Genomic DNA, 13,335 nt, shown 5'->3' on the forward strand with positions numbered 1-13,335 from the left:
CACCATCCTCTAGCTTATCTCTCCACGCTTCAGGCTCACTGCCTTTATTCCTGATGAAGGGCTTTTGCCCGAAACGTCGATTTTGAAATTTCATTGTTCTGCCATTCTCACATTGTGATCACTTATCTGAACAATCAACATCTTTTCTCAACCAGCACTCTACACCCCATTCCATTCTCTTCCCCCCCCGCCCCACCCCACCCAACTACAGTATAAATGTTGCCTCCTCCACACTTCAGCTGTGAAGAGTCATCTAGATTCTGGATCAGTGGTGCTGGAAGAGCACAGCAGTTCAGGCAGCATCCAATGAGCAGCGAAATCGACGTTTCTGGCAAAAGCCCTTCATCAGGAGTAAAGGCAGTGAGTCTGAAGCGTGGAGAGATAAGCTAGGGGAGGGTGGGGGTGGGAGAGAGTAGCATAGAGTACAATGGGTGAGTGGGGGAGGAGATGAAGGTGATAGGTCAGGGAGGAGAGGGTGGAGTGGATAGGTGGAAAAGGAGCTAGGCAGGTCGGACAAGTCCGGACAAGTCATCTTGACTCAACATTGGCTTTCTGTCTCTCAGTGAATGCTGCCTGATCTGCTGTGAACACCAGTGCTTGTTGCTTTCAGTAAAAAGATACTTGCTATTTTAAATTGGGAACGTTGTGCATGTAGAAAGGAATAATGCTAAATCTATATAAATCTTGGCTGAGGCTACATTTGGGATATTGCATCAATTTAGGTACATCTTAATTTAGAAGGACCAAAGAAGAAATATGCTGACATAATGAGGTAACTTTGTCAAGAATGATTTAAAGAAATTGGGATTTGATCACAATCTTGATAGGAAGAGTGCATTAATAATGTGGTCCCACTGTTTTGAGAGCAATTATAATTTAAAATGACCAATTGAAACACTAAGATGGCTAATTTGCTTGTTTTATTACTGCTATCTAGGGCACAGTTGCTGGGTTTCATGAGCATTGCTTTTTTCTTGCCTAAACATAATTGCCCTTTAACAATGCATAAAAAGATTATTCATTGCAATACAAACTTCAAGTACATGCATTTTATGCCCCACTCCTTCGCAAATTAAGATGGACAACATAGACAGTTCTGCATAGATATTGCAAATGGCAAAAATGAACAAAATCCGTTAATCACCAAACTGAAAAACCAAAGGACTGCGAATGTTGAAATTGGAAATCTGAAAGGTTACTGGATGCAAAATGTTAACTTTGCTTTCTTTCCACAGATACTGCCAGACCTGCTGAGTTTTTCCATAAGACCATAAGACATAGGAGCGGAAGTAAGGCCATTCGGCCCATCGAGTCCACTCCGCCATTCAATCATGGCTGATGGGCATTTCAACTCCACTTACCCGCATTCTCCCTGTAGCCCTTAATTCCTTGTGACATCAAGAAGCTGGAATCGAACTCAGTTCCCTGGAGCTCTGAGGCAGCAGTGCTAACCACTGAGCCACTGTGCTGCCGTGCTGCCCCAGCAGTTTGATTTTTGTTTCTGTCAATAATCAAGGTAGAATGAGGTGACTTTCTCATTTCTTGGTTTTTGACGATATATTGTCAACTGGAGAAGATACATCAATTTGATAGCCAATCAGTTAGACCCAATTCTTTGCTTAGTTGAGAAATTCCTCTTTTCAGAAACTTTGATTTATTTTTCCTATTCAGGATGAAAGAGACCTATCTTCAGTTGCATACTTTTAAAGGTCTGACTGCATATGCCCCTCTTTCTTCTAACCGGCTGCAACCTAACTGTCTAAAAGCTGCTGTTAGGTAGTTTTTCAAGCCAAAGCTGCTTGATGCCTACTTGTCCCACGAAAATAACATCCAGTTCCTCCAAAAGTCAAATGTGTCAGTGAACACAATACCGTTTTGCTTTCAACCTTTTTAAGTTGTAAAAGAAAAGAAATCAACTGATTTGTTCTCTGTAACACAGCAGTGTCCAAACTTCCATTTACCTCATTATAATCCAAATCAAATCTCTAGTCCTTGCAGAATGAAATTGGGTAAATAAAGAAAAACTATTTCGACTGACTGTGTAAGTAACTTGAGATGATATGTTCATAACACCACACAATGTTACAAAGAGATTACGAGACTTTATTCTTTACTCAGATGTTAGAAAATTAATATCTTAATCAGAAATAGGTTTGGAAACCAAATCCATGATGCTGTTAGTTGGGTACTTCATGCAAGTTTGATATTCAAAATAAGTAGATGACTTGTCCACAAAGTAAAAGCAGATTTGTTGGTTAAGTAGACATCATTTGTACCATTAAAATTGAATGAACGCTCTAATTTCAATATAATCGCAAATAGTTCAACCAAGGCTCAATATTTTAATTTTGTTACTTCATATTTTAATCACTTCCATCTTTCAGATGGATGCATTTGCTCACCAGTGCTGGATATTCAAGAACAAAACCATCATTGGCCCCCATGTTACTGAAGATTTAAAACTGATGTTCCTTCCACGGCACTCGGGAATTTTTCAGTGCATCATTTGTGTCTCCTCCTATCCAGTCTCATCAGATGTCAATACAATTGTCAGAGCAGAAGCACTTGCTAGGAGAGTAGTTATTACAGCTGTGGCCGAAGACCCATTGATTGAGGTAAATGACTCCCCACCCAAGTTGTGTAATATATCCATGCATCATTTAAGGCCCTGTTGATCATCTGTTGTTAAATCTTATTCATTCATAACTCAGTACATTTAATTTTGTAGTGTGAAGAAACAGAGTATCTCTAGATGTAATATTTAGCTCATTGCGTTATTTTTGACTGACTAGCTTTTCTGGAGATTTAGCTTAAGGGGAGGATAGACAACAGTGACTCTCAATCATTCAATCATATTTAATCTCAGGTTTTATAGTACTGTATAATGTGGAATAGTGGACAGTTTATTTGTCTCTGAATGAGAAGCTCCAAATTAGAGTTCTGCCTAATAGCTAGATGCGTTCATAACGCAGCCACATTCACCTGCAATCCTTCTAAAGTATGCCAAGCCAGTGGTAACAGTAGGAGAGGTTTCTTAGCCATATGATAGAAAGATGATTGGAGCCTTTGCCACCATTGTTCATGGCTACAGACTTCGACCAATATGTACATTGCAATTTTGGCTTGGCGTAAACGATAATGTTGCTTATGGTAAGCATTCAGTTTTCCCAATAAAAAGGCTCGTGCCCTTTTGAAGTAAATTTAATCTGTCAGTAAGTCAAACTCGTTATAATGAATAATGGACTTGCATTTGTCATGGTTCTTGTGATGTAAATTCCAATGATCTGACATTGTGCTTTTCTTAATTCTAATGTGTAATGCTTAGTAAGTTGTGACATATACTTCAATATCTTGTACACAAAATATTGTGTACTGAGTGGATAGTGTTGTAAGTGTATAAGTTAAATTCAGCCTTCAAGAAGCCTTGAATGGGAGATTTCTCTGGTTCAAATGTTAGTTGAGCCCAGGATTGAATGTTGAAGCCAGCTGATCAGGATACATGGTGAACTCCTATTTGTTGTATATTCTGTCTACTTCTAGGTTTTGGCAGGGAAAAACAGAAGCTTGGACTTCGGTGACTTGGTGCCTGGCAGTGACAAAGTGCTATCTCTCAAACTAATCAACAGGACTCACGCCACTGTTCCGATTCGACTTGTCATCAGTGCAGTAAGTTTTCATTTATCTTGAGTGATTACTTGAGCAAATTGTAATCATTTATCAGTCTTTCAATCAATCACATTGCACTCTTTCTCAACACCATGAGACCAAGTATTTATTCATGTTGCAAAGTGTTGACTTCAAGTACCTCCTTGCACCTTTACAAAATGAACATATAAAGTTTTTAAAATTTGTTTTTCCACAAAGTGCGGGCACAGCTAGGAAGACCAGAAATCTTTGTATTTCTAATTGTCCTTTAATCTGGTGGTGAGTCACTGCAGTCTTTATGATCTATGCCCACCCACAGTGCTGTTAAGGAGGAAGTTATGGGTTTTCAATCTTGTGATGAGGAAAGAACATCTATTTTGTTCCAAGATGTGATGTGACTCGGAGGGAAATTTGGAGATTGCAGTGTTCCCTGCTGCCCTTCTAAATGGTGTAAATCTATTGTTTGAGTACGATAAAGGAGGACTTGGTAACATTGATTAAGGTTTGAATGCTCAAAAACGGTGGAGGGGATACCACCCATGCAAGCTATTTTGTCCTGCATGAAGTCAAACTACTTGTGTTGTTGGAGGTAATTAAGTGGAGCTTATTCCATTACACTCCTGATTTGTGCCTTGCTAATATCTGAGAAATTCCAAGTGGTACTGCATGATATGCAATTATGAACAAATATCCTTATTTCTAACCTTGGGTTGAAGGGAAAGTCATTGTTGAAGCAGTTGACACTGCAGTGATTTCATGAGATTGAGATTGAAGCCTTAAGTAGCCATAGCCTTAAAGTTAAATAGGACTCTAACCAATGGCAGTTTATAGTTTTAGTTCTTGTAAGGTGCTTAAACTATCTTCCAAAATATCTTGTTAATTAAAATCCTAAAAGTGTCTTCTGCCATGAATGGAATGAGAACCTGTTGGACCACAGTCAGGCATTTGGCCTTCAAATCTGCTCTGCCATTTGTTGAGATAATTGGTTGATTTGATTATCCTCCAATCCATGTTCTTGCCTTGTCCCCACAAACCTTATTCCTTCACTGATTTAAAAGTCTTATCTCAGCCTTGCATATACTTCACTCAGACTCTATAGTCCATTGTGGTAAAGCATTCCATAGATTCATTACCTGCTTGATGACTTCTTATTCTGAGATTATGCCCTCCAAGCCCCTCCTACAAGGGGAAGCAACCTTTCCTTACCTAGACCTGAGGGACAACTTATTCAGACAGAATAGTTTGTGTGGGATGAATTGCCAGAGGAAGTGCTAGATGCAGATACAGTTACAACATTTAAAAGACATTTGGATAAGTAGATAGGAAAGGTTTGGAGGGATATGGGCCAAACACAGGCAAGTGGGCTGAGCTTAATTTGGAAAAAATGATTGGCATGGACTAGTTAGACTGAAGGGTGTACGCTGTGTATGACTATTCTGTCAAACCCCCCAAGGATCTTCTATGTTTCAATAAGATTGTGTCTCATTGTTCTAAACTTCATTGAGTGCAGGTCCAATCTACTCAATCAATCCTTGTAAACTCCATATCTGGGATAAACAGAATGAATATTCAATTGACGACCTCCAAAATATCTTCCCTCAAAGGGTGTAAAACTGTTGACATTATTGCAGTTGTATCTGACTAGTGCCTTGTGCAATTTCAGCAAGCCCCTCCAAACTCTTATACTTCATTCCCTTTGAAATAAAAGCCTTTCCTATTACTCGCTGAACTTGGATGATTTTTTTTGTGATTCTTATGCTTGAGGACTCCCAAATCAGAGTGCTGCAGGCTTTTTCCATTTAAATAATCCGCTTCTCTCAAGTGTATAACCTCCATTCGCTTCGCCGCTCCATCTCTTTTTTTCCCCCCTGCACCCCCAACTATATTCCTTTGCCAAGTTAGTGTTCACTCATTTGACCCCATATCTCTCTGCAGCATCTTGGTGTCATCTGCACCTTCCAGTTTATTTTCATCATCTGGAATCTTAGTAATAGCATGTTTACTTCCATCACCCAAATCATTAATACATATTGTAAATAATTGTGCTGCCAGCACTGATCCCTGTGGCACTGCAGTACACCATCTGGTGCCCCCTAGATGTATAGACAATCTTTTTAATTCCATTTTACTTAAGTTACTTTATTGTTTTGGTATGCAATGATTATGAATATATTTTTCTTGTACACAGAATGCTGCTGCATGGAGATGTTTTACATTTTGCAAGCCTGACGCATTAGCAGAAACTGCACTGCGGACTGAAAGTACCTCACCATTAGTGGCCCCATCAGTCATGAATCATGTGATGCCAGCCAGCTATGAAGGAGAGGTAATGAGAAATTGTGTTCTCGGTTGAATGTGTTCTGTTATGTTGTTTTTAAATCAGGGCAGGACTTAGACATTTAATAAAATCATAGGGAATGTTGCTGAACAAAGAGACCTTGCAGTGCAGGTTCATAGTTCCTTGAAAGTGAGTTTGAGCTATAGGAAGAGGCTGGAGCTGTTTTCCCTGGAGGCTGAAGGTTGACCTTAGATGATGAGGAACAGAGATAGGTGAATAACCAAGGTTTTTTCCCCTGTGATGGGTGAGTACAAAACTAGACAGCAGATGTTTAAAGTGAGAGGGGAAAGATGTAAAAGGAATGTTAGGGGCAACTTTATCAAACAGTGGTCTGTGTATTAAATGAGCTGCCAGAGGTGGTGGTGGTGGCATCTGGATGGGTGCATGAATAGAAAAGGTTTAGAGGGATATGACCCCAATGGGACTGATCAGTTTAGGATCTGGTTGGCATGTATAAGTTGGAACGAAGGGTCTGCTTCTGTGTTGAACATCTCTATGACTGCATTTGTAGTTTTTATTCCTGTCACCATAATTTGGAAGTATGCACTGTAACTAAGTGTAAGGAAATTTAAATATATTTATAATTTTATAAATTGTTCAATGATCAACTCTCTGCGTAATTAGAAGCCATGTTTGGAGACATTTTCAGTTACTCCAACTTTATCTTGGTGTTGAATCTGTTGGTTGTTATAAAATAGACATATGTCGAACCACAAAGCAAAATTGTATTACTGTGGCGAGATATAGTGTTGCTTGCTACAAAACAAATAGTTCACGTTGCCATAGATACTTTTACATAACCATTGAATGGCATTAGTGGCACTTCAATCCAAACTGTCAAGATTATAATTTAGATGAACTATGAAAAGTGTGCTGCAGAATGCCTGCAACAATGATCATACAACAGCAATTGCTTTTATGTTTCTGTTAGAATGTTATTGTCTCTTGTGGATATTAAATGGAATGTTCTGTCTGCCCATGGATGATACCCACAATCTGCAAGAAGCACTGAAGTGATGACTCTGATCCCCGGTATGCTTTTTTGAAAAAAGCTGACCAGGAACTATTAAAATTGCAGATTCTAGTCAACCAAAACTGTCATGACTACTGTCTTCACTGAGTGCCACTTACTATTTCGAGGTGGGAGTAACTATGACTTTAACTCGGTCTTGTAAGAGAAGCAAGTTCATTACCTCCAGTTTTGCACATTTTGCTATTACAGTCTTTTTTTTTTAAAAGATTCCCTACAGTATGGAAACAGGCCCTTTGGCCCAACAAGTCCACACGAACCCACCGAAGAGTAACCCACCCAGACCTATTCCCCTATGCTATACTTACCCCCGACTAATGCACCTACCACTATGGGCAATTTAGTATGGCCAGTACACCTGACCTGCACATCTTTGGATTTTGGAAGGAAACCAGAGTACCTGGAGGAAACCCGCGCAGACACTGGGAGAATGTACAAACTCCATACATGGTCGCCTGAGGGGGGAATTGAATCCAGGTCTCTGGCGCTGAGAGACAGCAATGCTAACCATTTGAGCCACTGTGCCGCCCATGCTTTGCTAGTCACAGTCTTAGAACTGCTGTTGTTGCCGGCCTTGTTGGCTTCATTAATAACAGCAATAGTGGTCTTACTACTGGCTAATTGACTCTCAAAATGAGCTGGCTGTTGATTCACTTCGATTGGAAAACTGTATCAGTGTTTGAAACTAAGTTTGAGGGACCAGGTTGCCTGCAAAACTGGATGAGATGTGTCCTGAATAAACCACTTCCTTGCAAGTGTGTATGTACAGCTCTCTGCACTAAATGTCATTAGTACATTGGATCCAGTTCTGCTATTGCTGGGCCTCATATGGTTTCCTTGGGTACACAAACCTGTGAAGGAACCAAGATCCATACAATGTTTTTAGAATTTCCTTTTGCATTTGCCCACTTAACTGGAGCCCAATTTGCATTCAGTCATAATCCTTCCATAACCAGAATTACAAACATGTTAATGTGGGGTGTGACACTAAGCATGAAAGTTGTAGAGGAACTCTGCACCAAACCTCAAACGTGACAACCTATTGTTGGGCCTCAAACAGACAGATGGATATTTTCCCCACATCAAGCAATATAAATATTCTCTGAAGTGATTACAGGTGTGTTAGTGATAATTTATTTTTCCCCCCTTTGGTTTATTTTCCAGTGTGCCTTGTACAATATTACAAATGTTAAATTTGTCCCTTTGTTTTTTAAACAGGATCCCGAAAGTTTTATTTTGTGGGTTCATTTTCATGCACCACAAAAATACATCCGCAATGCAGGTATTTATATCTTTTTGCAGTTGGGCATGTTTTAACTAGCTAAATTCCAGATCTTTTTCCTTCAATTAATTATCTATAGCAATGACTTGGGTTGAAGGGAAAGATTCATTTGTTGATTATTGAAAGATAAATGGTAAAAGAAAATTTGAGGGAGGATGCAAAGGATATAGACAGGTGAAGTGGGTGGGCGTTATATGCAGATGGTGTTTAAAATGAAAATTTGACGTTATCCACTTTGAGAGGAAGATTAGAAAAGCAGAACATTGTTAAGTGAAGAGCGATTGCAGAATGCTATGGTATGAGGAATCTAGGTGTGCTACAGTTGTAGCATAGAGTGTGTGGTGCTGGAAAAGCACAGCAGGTCAGGAAGGTCACCATTCCTGATGTAGGGCTTATGCCCCAAACGTCTGTTCTCCATCAACAAACACATCGACCTGGACCCAATATACCAACCACTACAGCGGACAGCTGAAACTGACAACCGGAAGCGGCAGGGACAGACCATTATAAACACCGGTGGAAACATCAAAGAAGCGCTTCGCAGGAGGCTCCCAAGCACTGATGATGTCGCCTAGCCAGGGGACGAAACGTTTGCAACAAAAACTTCCAGCTCGGCGAACAGAACCACAGCAACGAGCACCCGAGCTACAAATCTTCGCACAAACTTTGTCTGTTCTCCTGCTCGTTGGCTGCTGCCTGACCTGCAGTGTTTTTCCAGCGACACACTCTCAACTCTGACCTCCAACATCTGCAATCCTCGCTTTTTATTGCAATTAAATTTACCATTTATGGTACATTTTAAGAGTAACAAATAATTATAAATGTTGGCCTGGGTTGCAAGCAGAATGGAGTACTGAAGTAGTCTAGTTTTATTTTGACGAATGCCTCCTTCATTAAGGTCACCTAAGCAAAGCATGGTTTGAAGGAGAGGTCATGCTTGATAAATCTGTTAGAATATTTTTGAAGTGGTAACGAGCAGGTTAGACCAAGAAGAGCCATTGGATATTGTCTGTCTGGACTTCCAGAATGCCCTTGATAAGGTACCATGCAGGAGGCTGCTGCGTAACAGAAGGGCCCATGGTGCCAGAGGGCGGATACCAGCATGGATAGAAGACTGGCTGTTTGGCAGAAGATAGCATGTGGGAATAAAAGGGTCCTTCTCAGGATGGAGGCTGGTGACTAGTGTTCCGTAAGGGTCTATGTTGTGACCACAATTATTCATTAATTTATTTATGCATTAATAATCCTGATGATAAAGGAACTGAGGGCATTTTGGCTAGGTTTGTAGATGATACAAAAATAGGTGGAGGGGCAGGTAGTATTGAGGTGGGGAGACTGCAGAAAAGTTTAGACTGGCTAGGAGAGCAGGCAAGAAGTGGCAGATGAAATACAACGTGGGGAAAGTGTGAAGTCATGCACTTTGGGAGGATGAATAGAGGCATGAGCCATTTTCTAAATTGGAGAAAATTCTGAAATCTAAATGCGAAGGAACTTGGGAGTTCTCGTCCACGTTTCTCTTAAGGTAAACTTGCAAACTGAGTAGTTAGAAGGCACTAGCAATGTTGTCATTAATCTTGAAGACGAGAATACAAAAGCAGGGATTCACTTCTGAAGCTTTATAATGATCTGGTCAGACTACATTTAGAGTATTTAAGCAATTTTGGGCCCCATACCTCAGGAAAGATGTATTAGCCCTCGAGTGGGTTCGGAGGAGGTTCACAAGAATGATCACAGCAATGAAAGGTTTAACATATGAAGAATGTTTGAGGACTCTGGGTTTATACTTGGAGTGTACAAGGATGATTGAAACTTTAAGAATGCTGAATGGACTGGACAGAGTAGACACTGAGAAGATGTTTACATTAGGAGAGATGAGTACGCAAGGGCACAGCCTTCGAGTAAAGGGAAAATCCTTAGAATGGAGTTAAGGCGAAACCTCTTTAGCCAGAGAGTGGTGAATTTATGGAATTCATTGCCACAGAAGACTGTGGAGGCTGGGTCATTGAGTATATTTAAGACAGAGATAGATGAGTTCTTGATTGCTGAGGGGGTCGAAGGTTATGGAGAGAAAGTGGGAGATGGGGTTTAGATGAGATTAGATTCCCTAGTGTGGAAACAGGCCCTTTGGCCCATCAAGTCCACACTGACCCTCCGAAGAGTAATCCACCCAGACCCATTTCCCTCTGACTAATGCACCTAACACTATGGGCAATTTAGAATAGCCAGTTCACCTGACCTGCACATCTTTGGAATGTGGGAGGAAACCAAGCAGCCGGAGGAAACACACGCAGACATTAGGACAATGTACAAACTTCACACAGACAGTCGCCCTAGGCTGGAATTGAACCTCGGTCCCTGGTGCCACCATGAGGCACCATGCTGCCCTGGTTGAAAAACCTATTAGCCATGATTTTAATGGTGGAGCAGACTCAATAGGCCATATAGTCTAATTTCTGCACCTGTGCCTTATGGTCTTATGGACCAACAAATTTACCCCTGTAAGAGTTCTAACAAGTGTGAGGTCTGCTGAGGGCTGTCACATTTCATGGTTTTGTCCTGCTGCAATATACTTGTAGGATACTGTAGATGGTTGCAAACATGATATTAAGGTCCTAGCTGCCAATCATCTCATCTGGAAATAATGAACTGACAAGATTGGAAATTGGCAAGGCCACCTGTGGGCTGGTGCACACTGCCAAAATAGTCATTGCCATGACAACAGATCCCTTCTGACACAATAACCATAGCATGGTAGAATGTAACATTTGAGTTTGGGGAACTGGGGCAGAAATAACTGCAAAGCTTGAATTTCTAAGGAATGAAGGCAGCGCGAGCTAGAGTGAACAATGAAAGGTTCAGCAGCATAGATAGTTGAGGAACAATGACAGATGTTCAAGAGAATAGTTCATTGCTCACAGTAGCTTTGTATTCCATTGAGGGAAGAGGATAAGCCACCTATCTTTAACCACAAAAGTTAAGGGTAAAGATTATTAGTAAGCCAGAGGATTGGCAGGTTTTAAAAACTAGCAGATGACGACAAAAAATGATGAGGAAGAAAGTAAGTTGAAGATATACTTGCAAGTAATATCAAGATGGACAGCAAGAGCCTCTTTGAATGTTGAGAAAGGAAGAGAGAAGCAAAAGTGAACATAAGTCCCTTAAGAGAAGAATAATGGGGAGCCAGGAAGTGATAGATGAGTTGAATAACTACTTTACATTAATCTTCACAGTAGAATATAGTACTAAAATTACTAAATAATCAAGCAACAAATAGAGGACAGGAAATAACTTCCTTGTCTATCACTTATGAAAGTGCAAAGAAAACTAATGGGGCTCAAGACCCTCCAATCTCCTGGACCGAATGGGATACATTGGATATTAAAGGAAGAATTAGATTGTGGATGTGCTGGTATTGCACTTCTCAGAATTTAAGGATTCTTAGAAGTCCCAGAGGATTGTAAAGTTGCCAATGTAACACCCTTGCTTAAAAAGTGAAGGATGTAAAAAAAAAAGCACTGTGAACTATGGACCAGTTAGTTTAATGTCTGATTTTGGGAAAATGCTAGAATATACTTCAAAAGATATAATAACAGAGTATCATGAAATAGATAGTGTGACCACACAGACTCAACAAGGCTCCATGAAGGGGAAATTATACCCGATGACAAAGTTTACTCAAATACTTTGAGGGGATAACTAACAGGACAAAGGAATTTGTGAATGTCATGTATTTGGGTTTTCAGAATATGTTTGCTCATGTACCACACGTTATGTCGAGCACCATGGGCTCTTAAGTAGCCTAATGTATTGGCGTGGGTAGAGGATTTGTGAACTAATAGACTTAGTTGGGATATGGATGACATTTTCAGGATGGCAGTCTCTAATTAGTGGTGTGCCACAGAGATTAGTGCTGGGGCTACAACTTATCTTAATGACTTGGATGAGGAAACTGAATGTCTGTCCCTTAAGGGAAGGGAAATGATGAGGATGATAGAGTATACAGAGGATTTTGGTGGGTTAGGCAAGTGGTCAGAACATTGGCAGATAGCCTCTCTTTCTTCCCCATAATATGCTATGTACTCCAGAGGAATGTATACAGGAGGTGAATATTATTTAAATAGAGAAAGATGCAAGACAGTGTGTTTTTGGGGTCCTCGTGCATGAATTACAAAAAGCTGGCATTTAAGTTGAGAGCATAGAAAAATACAGCGCAGTACAGGCCCTTTGGCCCTCGATGTTGTGCCGATCCAAGCCCACCTAACCTACACTAGCCACTATCCTCCATATGCCTATCCAATGCCCGTTTAAATGCCCATAATGAGGGTGAGTCCACCACTGCTACTGGCAGGTCATTCCATGAACTCACGACTCGCTGAGTAACGAATCTACCCCTAACATCTATCCTATACCTACCACTCCTTAATTTAAAGCTATGCCCCCTCGTAATAGCTGACTCCATATGTGGAAAAAGGTTCTCATGGTCAACCCTATCTAAACCCCTAATCATCATCTTGTACACCTTTATCAAGTCACCCCTAAACCTTCTTTTCTCCAATGAAAACAGCCCCAAGTGCCTCAGCCTTTCCTCGTACGATCTTCCTACCACACCAGGCAACATCCTGGTAAACCACCTCTGCACCCGTTCCAGTGCCTCCACATCCTTCCTATAGTATGACGACCAAAACTGCACACAATACTCCAGATGCGGCCGCACCAGAGTCTTATACAACTGCAACATGACCTCAGGACTCCGGAACTCAATTCCTCTACCAATAAAAGCCAGTACGCCATATGCCGCCTTCACCGCACTATTTACCTGGGTGGCAACTTTCAGAGATCTGTGTGCATGGGCGCCAAGATCCCTCTGCTCATCCACACTACCAAGTATCCGACCATTAGCCCAGTACCCCATCTTTTTGTTACTCTTACCAAAGTGAATCACCTCACACTTAGCTACATTGAACTCCATTGCCACCTTTCTGCCCAGCTCTGCAGCTTATCTATATCCCGCTGTAACCTGCCAAATCCTTCCTCACTGTC

At 40.9% G+C, this 13,335-nt stretch overlaps 1 protein-coding gene across 6 annotated transcripts in view; it reads left to right on the top strand.

Annotated features, from left to right (window-relative positions):
• The window catches only part of cep192 (centrosomal protein 192), a 192,995-nt gene that overhangs the window by 97,838 nt on the left and 81,822 nt on the right, over window positions 1–13,335 (top strand). For all 6 annotated transcript variants that reach the window (XM_043687705.1, XM_043687704.1, XM_043687702.1 and 3 more), the window contains exons 23-26: window positions 2,385–2,615; window positions 3,541–3,666; window positions 5,834–5,971; window positions 8,232–8,295. In XM_043687705.1, coding sequence (XP_043543640.1) covers window positions 2,385–2,615; window positions 3,541–3,666; window positions 5,834–5,971; window positions 8,232–8,295 — 559 coding nt within the window. The remainder of the gene's footprint in view (window positions 1–2,384; window positions 2,616–3,540; window positions 3,667–5,833; window positions 5,972–8,231; window positions 8,296–13,335) is intronic.

The sequence above is a fragment of the Chiloscyllium plagiosum genome, chromosome 4 (assembly GCF_004010195.1).
Source record: "Chiloscyllium plagiosum isolate BGI_BamShark_2017 chromosome 4, ASM401019v2, whole genome shotgun sequence".
NCBI lineage: Eukaryota > Metazoa > Chordata > Chondrichthyes > Orectolobiformes > Hemiscylliidae > Chiloscyllium > Chiloscyllium plagiosum.